The sequence below is a fragment of the Babylonia areolata genome, chromosome 16 (assembly GCF_041734735.1).
Source record: "Babylonia areolata isolate BAREFJ2019XMU chromosome 16, ASM4173473v1, whole genome shotgun sequence".
Taxonomy (NCBI): domain Eukaryota; kingdom Metazoa; phylum Mollusca; class Gastropoda; order Neogastropoda; family Buccinidae; genus Babylonia; species Babylonia areolata.
Window position 1 is genome coordinate 8,027,442 of NC_134891.1, and position 10,000 is coordinate 8,037,441.

The window sequence follows — 10,000 nt, forward strand, 5'->3', positions numbered from 1 at the left end:
AAGAAGAATAAGAAGAGGAAGAAGGAGGAGGAGAAGAAGAATAAGAAGAGGAAGAAGAAGGAGGAGGAGGGGGAGGAGGAGGAGGAGAAGAAGAAGAAGAAGAAGGAGGAGGAGGAGAAGAATAAGAAGAGGAAGAAGAAGAAGGAGGAGGAGGGGGAGAAGGAGGAGGAGGAGGAGAAGAAGAAGAAGAAGAAGAGGAAGAAGAAGAAGAAGAAAAAGAAAGAACGACAACAACAGCAACAACAACAACGGTTGTGTGTAATGTTATTCCCTCTCCATGTGTATCGTTTCCTTCTTTTTTTTTTCTTCTTTTTTTTTTTTCTTTTTCTTCTCTCTTTTCTTCGTCTGATTCATTGACTTCTTTGTTTTTCTTACCTTTTTCTGCTTTCTGTTTGTGAGCAACAAATCTTCAAAATGATGTTTATATTCATTGTAAATTCTTTAAATATATTAACTCTTTCCATACGAACGGCGAAAGAGACGACGTTAACAGCGTTTCACCTCAACTACCATTATCAAAATATTGCAAGCGGAAGGCTCTTATACTGAAGACGTGAATGTTGACAAAGAATACCACAATTCTGACGACGGAAGCTAAAGGTTGGGTCATTCAGACACCCACTGGACATCCGAGGGGTCTGTGTAGAGGAGAAGAGAGGACTGGCCGTACTGAGTGAGTTAATCTCCACTGCTGCTCAAAACAAAACCAAAAAAGGGTGGGGGGAACAATGTATGTCTGCAATGACTGTCATTTAAATGCAGTTGGAAAACGTGTATTTCAACATAACTGCAATCGTGTAGCGTCCACCAGCTGTCAAACGAAACAAATGTATTTAATCACATTCCTGATTCAGGCATGATTTTAGCTGGTAGCTTGTTGTTGCTCTGCTGTCTATCTGAAGGCCTACATGCGTGACATGTTTACTGAATAAAGTTTTGTTTTATTTCACTCAGTACGGCCAGTCCTCTCTTCTCCTCTACACAGACCCCTTGGATGTCCAGTGGGTGTCTGAATGACCCAACATTTAGCTTCCGTCGTCAGAATTGTGGTATTCTTTGTCAACATTCACGTCTTCAGTATTAGAGCCTTCGCTTGCAATATTTTGATGATGGTAATTGGGATGAAACGCTGTTAACGTCGTCTCTTTCGCCGTTCGTATGGAAAGAGTTAAACCAACAACAACGGTTACCTGAGAGGTCACAACACCCGTGGCAGAGTTGACAGCAACTTTGGGGTTGGGCTTGTCCAGGCTGTACACGTGAGTATCGCCAATATCCGGGTCCCAGATGGTGATGCTGGGGTCAAAGTTCACCTAGTGCACATAGATTGACCAGGTGGTAGAATGGTCAAGACATTACTTGCCTGTCAATACAGTTGTCTGTGAGGGTTCAGGTTCGAAGGGAAATGGCAGAATGATTAATTAAGACGCTTATTATCTGCCACTACAGTGTCCGTGAAGGTTTTGCATTGTATTTCTCTTTTCATCACAATTCGGACTGTTTTCCCCAGGGAGAGCGCGTCGCTACACTACAGCGTCACACTTTTTTCTCTCTTTTTTTTTCTTTTTTTTGTTATTTTTTCCTGCGGGCAGTTTTGTTTGTTTTTTCCTATCGCAGTGGATTTTTCTACAGAATTTTGCCAGGAGCAACCCTTTTGTTGCCGTGGGTTCTTTTACGTGCGCTAAGTGCATGCTGCACATGGGACCTCGGTTTATCGTCTCATCCGAATGACTAGCGTCCAGACCACCACTCAAGGTCTAGTGGAGGGGGAGAAAATATCGGCGGCTGAGCCGTGATTCGAACCAGCGCGCTCAGATTCTCTCGCTTCCTAGGCGGACGCGTTACCTCTAGGCCATCACTTCACTGAAGTTTGGGTTTTATCCAGAAACATCTCTCTCTCTCTCTCTCTCTCTCTCTCTCTCTCCTCTCATGAGCATGCAGGGCACACACACACACGCACATACACACACACCACAACACCACAACGAACACACCATACCCCCCCCCCCCAAGCCCTCCCCCCCCCCCCACCCCCCCACCCCCCCAAAAAAAAAGCTTTAAAAAAAAACCGACAACTTATCAATACAACGTCTATCCAAAATCCAACTCAGAAGAACCACAACTCACGCTCCCTTCATACATGACCGGCAATAGCAACCTCGGTCTGATGACGAAATCTTCATTGACGTCAAGGATGACGACACGAACGACGTAATCATCGGAGTAGCAGAAGCCGTCAAAGGCGCGAATGGTGACAGACACCTCTCGTAATGCTTCGTGTTCGTAATCTAAAGGCCTCCTCACACGTAATCTGCCGCCTGAGGTCCTCCGTGATATGAAAGGAAACAGACAAAAAATAAAATAAAATAAAATAACTATCATTATTTCCTTTTTGATGATGATCGCGTGCGACGCGCACGAGCACTAACATGCACACACACACACACACACATGTACACACACACACTCACACACACACACACACACACACACACACACACACACACACACACACACAAATACACGCACACATGCACACAAGCAAGCACGCGCATACACCGACCCTGCTCAAGCGTACAAGCACGAAGGCATGCACGTGTACATATGCACACACATTTACATACGCACACACAAACGCGCGCGCGCACACACACACACACACATACACACACGCGCGCGCGCGCATACATGCATACATGCAAGCACACGCATACACCAACCCTTCACAAGCGTACAAGCACGCACGCATGCACGCGCCGCACACACACACACACACACACACACACACACACACCATCCCACAGAGACACGCACACCCCCCCCCTCCCCCTCCCCCCATCGACCCCCCACCCCCCTCCCTCTCCCCACCCCAACATACACACACCCCTACCCCAACCCTCCACCTCACCGGAAACAGCATAGATGTCCAGCGCACCCAGGGTGAGTGAGGAGAGAGAGAGGGTGGTAGCGGGGTAGGCGAAGTTGTCGATGAAGTCGATAACGCTGACAGCGGTCAGAGGAGCGACGTCTTCTCTCACCTCCACGGTGTGGGCAGTGTTGCTGATCACTGGCTGGTCATTGCCCCCTAGAAAAAAAAGTAAAGGGAGGAGGGTGACGGAATGGATGTCTACGATAGTCAGTCAGTCGCGTGTCCGAACCATGGCTTTCTGTCTGTCCGTCTGTCTGTCTACACACCTTCTAGACAACTGCGCTCATCCTCTGACTCTCTCTCTCTCTCTCTCTCTCTCGTCTTCTGTCTGTCACCAGAATTAGAACTAAAACGTATGGTGAAAGAGCTTTCTCTTACAATGATCCAAAAGTGTGGAATTCTCTTCCTTTCACTATTCGTCATATAGAAACTGCCCTTGCACACACACACACACACACACACACACACACACACACACACACACACACACACACACACACACGTTTGAACAGAAGCCGCATGTTATATGTGGATGGGGCTGATGACTAGATCTTCAGGTAGATGGTTGTTGAACATCAGAACAGCAGAGGAGGTAAAGTATGCATCACAAGTGAGTCTTGAAGGCCTTGCCTCTCTTGGTTTTATGATAGTCAGTCAGTTATGTCTGAACTGTCCGGTGTGGAGTGATGGCCTAGAGGTAACGCGTCCGCCTAGGAAGCGAGAGAATCTGAGCGCGCTGGTTCGAATCACGGCTCAGCTGCCGATATTTTCTCCCCCTCCACTAGACCTTGAGTGGTGGTCTGGACGCTAGTCATTCGGATGAGACGATAAACCGAGGTCCCGTGTGCTAGCATGCACTTAGGGCACGTAAAAGAACCCACGGCAACAAAAGGGTTGTTCCTGGCAAAATTGTGTAGAAAAATCCACTTCGATAGGAAAAACAAATAAAACTGCACGCAGGAAAAAAAAAAAAAGGGGGGGGGTGGCGCTTTAGTGTAGCGACGCGCTCTCCCTGTGGAGAGCAGCCCGAATTTCACACAGAGAAATCTGTTGTGATAAAAAGAAATACAAATACAAATACAAATACAAACCAGGACCATCGGAACAGCTGAAGTAAATTACGCATCACAAGTGAGACAGAGCACATGTGTTTACTTACATGTCCGTTTGTACGCACATAGCCAACGAGCCAGCGTTTTAATTAAATAACTAATCCAAATTATCCTTGGATATTGATTTTTTTTTTTTAAGGTATATCCCCGAACGAGGTTTGCGTCATTTCAGTTTCTTCCTTCCTTCCTTCCTTCCTTCCTTCCTTCCTTCCTTCCTTCCTTGCTTCCTTGCTTCCTTCCTTCTTTCCTTGCTTCCTTCCTTGCTTCCTTCCTTACTTCCTTGCTTCCTTGCTTCCTTCCTTCTTTCCTTCCTTCCTTCCTTCCTTCCTTCCTTCATTCATTCATTCATTCATTCATTCCTCAGAGAGAGAGAGATGATGATGATGTTTTACTGAAGAAACACATAAGGTTCATTTCAATGGGAAGTTGGGAGGTAGGTCATTACACACACATAAGCGAGAGAGAGAGAGGGAGGGAGTAAAAGAGGGGAGAGAAAATGAGGGAGAGAGAGAGGGGGGAGGGAGAGGAAGGGAGAGAGAGAGGGGGAAGGAGAGAGAGGGAGAGAAAGAGTGGGGGGATAGAGAGAGAGGGGGGAGAGAGAGGGAGTGAGAGGGTGGGGAGAGAGGGGGGAGAGAGAGGGGAGAGAAAGAGGGGGAGGGAGAAGAGAGAGAGAGAGAGAGAGAGAGAGAGAGAGAGAGACCTTCAGAGAGGGAAAGGGAAGAATAGAGAGGGATAGAGAGAGAGGAGGAGAGAGAGAGGGGGGAGATAGAGAGAGAGGGAGAAGAGAGAGAGAGAGACCTTCACCTATAAAAGTGGCCCGAATGATCTTCCTCGTCCCCGGGCCGTGGTAGGAGTCCCAGATGCCCACGCGGAAGACCACAGTGCCCGTGCACAGATAGCGCAGGTCTGTGGCCGCCAGGATGACCCCTGACCCTGACAAGTCCAAACAGACCCCTCACTGAACAGAGTGAACTGATTAACCCTTTCACTGCCAAACTCGCTTTTTTTCTTTCTTTTTTTTCTTTTTTTTTCTTTTCTTTTTTGCTGACCCATCATCAGCAACCGTTTCAGTGGCATTACTCCCACGCCGCTCATTTAGATTCCACCCATACACGGCCACACCCGGGTTCGTCCGTCGCAGTTCCAGCGTCGGCAGTCCACAGGGAACTATCGATGTTAGGTCGCCAGGAGGCCACACACCAGAAGAGACCCTGCACTGCTGCTGAGTCACTTCGGTGGTGTTCAGTGGTGCCTGTTCTGTTTTAACGTACTTAGGACACCACCTACTAAGCCCCCTACTAACGACAATAATGGTTTAGTCGCGGAGCCAGACTGAGTGAGCGTCCCTCCAGAGTGGAGACCGCCACCACGTCCCTCAAACAACAGCCCCCCCATGAATCTGCCGACACTGACGACAAACTCGCATTTTATGCAGCAGCCAGGTGGAGGACCCATGTCACTGAAGGATGACCAGATCATGGGTCTGTTATCCATGAACCTACTGCTCTTAATGTTCGGTGGTAGGATAGGCCATCAGTTTCTACACATCACAGTGGGAATCCCCAGTTATTCTCAGACACCATATTTTTTCTGTCTTTATAGCACGAGGGAATTCCGCACTCTAAATCGACTGGCAGTGAAAGAGTTAAACGCCGCGAGACTTTCTTACAAACCTGTGAGCTGAACGTGGAGTGATGGCCTGGAGGTAACGCGTCCGCCTATAGGAAGCGAGAGAATCTGAGCGTACTGGTTCGAATCACACCGGCAGTCGCCAGTATTTTCTCCGCCTTGAGTGGTGGTCTGGGCGCTAGTCATTTAGATGAGACGATAAACCGAGGTCCCGAGTGCAGCGTGCATTTAGCGCATGTAAAACAAATAAAACTACACGCAGGAAAAAAAAATTCAAAAAATGAGTGGCGCTCTCAGTGTAGCGACGCGCTCTCCCTGGGGAGAGGAGCCCGAATTTCACACACAGAATCCGTTGTGACAAAAAGAGTAATACGATACAACACAATACAATACAACTGTGAGTTTTATCCTACATCTACCATAACCAAAAAGGAACAGACACCCATCCTACCCAACAGACACCCACCATAACCAACACCCACCCACCACAACCAACACCCACCCACCACAACCAACACACACCCACTACAACCAACACACACCCACCATAATCAACACACACACACACCCTAAGCAACACACACCCACCATTATCAACACACACACCGTAACCAACAAACACACACCGTAACCAACACACACACACCCTAAGCAACACACACCCACCATAATCAACACACACACCGTAACCAACAAACACACACCGTAACCAACACACACACAACCTAAGCAACACACACCCACTACAACCAACACACACCCACCACAACCAACACCCACCCACCACAAACCAACACACACACACCATAACCAACACACACCCACCATAAACCACCAGACACCCACCAGAACCAACAGACACACACCATAACCAACACCCACCCACCACAACCAACACATACACACCATAACCAACACACACTCACCACAAACCAACACACACTCACCACAACCAACACACACCCACCACAACCAACACAAACCCACCATAACCAACACACACTCACCATAACCAACACACACACACCCTAACCAACACACACACACACCACAACCAACACACATACACCACAAACCAACACACACACACCACAACCAACAGACACCCACCACAACCAACAGACACCCACCCTAACCAACACACACACACCCACCACAACTAACACCCACCCACCACAAACCAACACACACCCACCAACAAACCAACACACACCCACCACAAACCAACAGACACCCACCACAACCAACAGACACCCACCCTAACCAACACACACACACCCACCACAACTAACACACACCCACCACAAACCAACACACACCCACCCATAACCAACACACACACACCACAAACCAACACACACACACCCATAACCAACACACACACACCACAAACCAACACACACACACCCACAACCAACACACACCCACCACAAACCAACACACACCCACCACAAACCAACACACACACACCCATAACCAACACACACCCACCACAACCAACACACACCCATCATAACCAACACACACACACCACAAACCAACCCACACCCACCACAAACCAGCACACACACACCCATAACCAACACACACACCCACCATAACGAACACACACCCACCATAACCTACACACACACACCACAACCAACACACACCCTAACCAGCACACACCCACCACAACCAACACACACACACCACAAACCAACACACACCCACCCATAACCAACACACACACACCCATAACCAACACACACACACACCACAAACCAACCCACACCCACCACAAACCAGCACACACACACCCATAACCAACACACACACCCACCATAACGAACACACACCCACCATAACCAACACGCACCCACCCATAACCAACACCCACCCACCACAACCAACACACATACACCCATAACCAACACAAACCCACCATAACCAACAGTGAACAGACACCCACCATAACATAACCAACACACACACACCCATAACGAACAGACACCCACCAGAACCAACACACACCCACCATAACCAACACACACACACCCATAACGAACAGACACCCACCAGAACCAACACACACCCACCATAACCAACACACACACACCCATAACGAACAGACACCCACCAGAACCAACACACACCCAACATAACCAACACACACACACCCATAACGAGCAGACACCCACCAGAACCAACACACACCCACCATAACCAACACACACACACCATAATCAACACACACACACACACACCACAAACCAACACACCCATAACCAACACACACACACCACAAACCAACACACACCCACCACAAACCAACACACACCCACCACAACCAACACACACACACCACAACCAACACACACACCCACCATAACGAACACCCACCCACCATAACCAGCACACACCCACCACAACCAACACACACCCACCACAAACCAACACACACCCACCCATGACCAACACACACACACCCACCACAAACCAACACACACTCACCACAAACCAACACACACCCACACACACCACAAACCAACACACACCCACCCATAACCAACACACACACACCCACAACCAACACACATACACCCATAACCAACACAAACCCACCATAACCAACAGTGAACAGACACCCACCATAACATAACCAACACACACCCACCCATAACCAACAGACACCCACCATAACATAACAAACACACACACACCCAGAACCAACACACACCCACCATAACCAACACACACACACACACACCACAAACCAACACACACCCACACACCACCACCAACACACACACACCACAAACCAACACACACACACCACAAACCAACACACACCCACCACAAACCAACACACACCCACCACAAACCAGCACATACCCACCCATGACCAACACACACACACACCACAACCCAACACACACACACCCATGACCAACACACACACACCCACACCCACACACACACACACACACACACACACACACACACACACACACACACCACAACGAACACACACCCACCACAAACCAACACACATCCACCACAAACCAACACACACCCACCCATGACCAACACACACACACCCACCACAAACCAACACACACACACCACAAACCAACACACACACACCACAACCAACACACACACACCCATGACCAACACACACACACACACACACCACAAACCAACACACACCCACCACAAACCAACACACACCCACCCTTGACCAACACACACACACCCACCACAAACCAACACACACCCACCACAAACCAACACACACACACCCATGACCAACACACACACACCCACCACAAACCAACACACACACACCACAAACCAACACACACCCACCGCAACCAACACACACACACCCATGACCAACACACACACACACACACACCACAAACCAACACACACCCACCACAAACCAACACACACCCAGCACAAACCAACACACACCCACCCATGACCAACACACACACACACACCACAAACCAATACACACACACACCACAAACCAACACACACCCACCACAAACCAACACACACCCACCACAAACCAACACACACACACTCATAACCAACACCCACACACCACAAACCAACACACACACACCATAATCAACACACACACAAACACCACAAACCAACACACACACACCCATAACCAACACACACCCACACACACCACAACCAACACACACCCACCACAAACCAACACACACACACCACAAACCAACACACACACACCCATAACCAACACACACCCACACACACCACAAACCAACACACACCCACCCATAACCAACACACACCCACCACAAACCAACACACACCCACCACAAACCAACACACACCCACCACAAACCAACACACACACACCCACCACAAACCAACACACACCCATAACCAACACACACCCACACACACCACAAACCAACACACACCCACCCATAACCAACACACACACCCACCACAAACCAACACACACCCACCGTAGCCAATGGTGAAGAGACCGGTGTCAGGCTCAGTGACCATATCGAAGAAGACAGGGTCGTTCTCGGCGTCCGTGGCCTTCACGACGTGCACCTCGTCCCCCTGCCTGAGGGCGCTGGTGCTCTGCACTGTGATGCTCTCTGTGGGCACCCGATGGTGATGATAACGATGATGATGATGACAACATAAAATAAAAATAAAAATGATGATGATGGTCATGATGATTGTGATGATGATGATGATGACGATGACAATGACGACGACGACAACCAAATAAACAAGAGAGGCAAGGCCTTCAAGACTCACTTGTGATAAATTAAGTCTCCTAGCATTA

General features: G+C 48.9%; 1 protein-coding gene across 1 annotated transcript in view; it reads right to left on the reverse strand.

The window, feature by feature from the left end:
* The window catches only part of LOC143290838 (uncharacterized), a 33,891-nt gene that overhangs the window by 14,582 nt on the left and 9,309 nt on the right, over window positions 1-10,000 (reverse strand). Inside the window, exons 4-8 of the mRNA XM_076600374.1 lie at window positions 9,666-9,806; window positions 4,846-4,974; window positions 2,909-3,085; window positions 2,128-2,318; window positions 1,191-1,313 (exon numbers count right to left, since the gene is read on the reverse strand). Of these exons, the coding sequence (XP_076456489.1) occupies window positions 1,191-1,313; window positions 2,128-2,318; window positions 2,909-3,085; window positions 4,846-4,974; window positions 9,666-9,806 (761 nt within the window). The remainder of the gene's footprint in view (window positions 1-1,190; window positions 1,314-2,127; window positions 2,319-2,908; window positions 3,086-4,845; window positions 4,975-9,665; window positions 9,807-10,000) is intronic.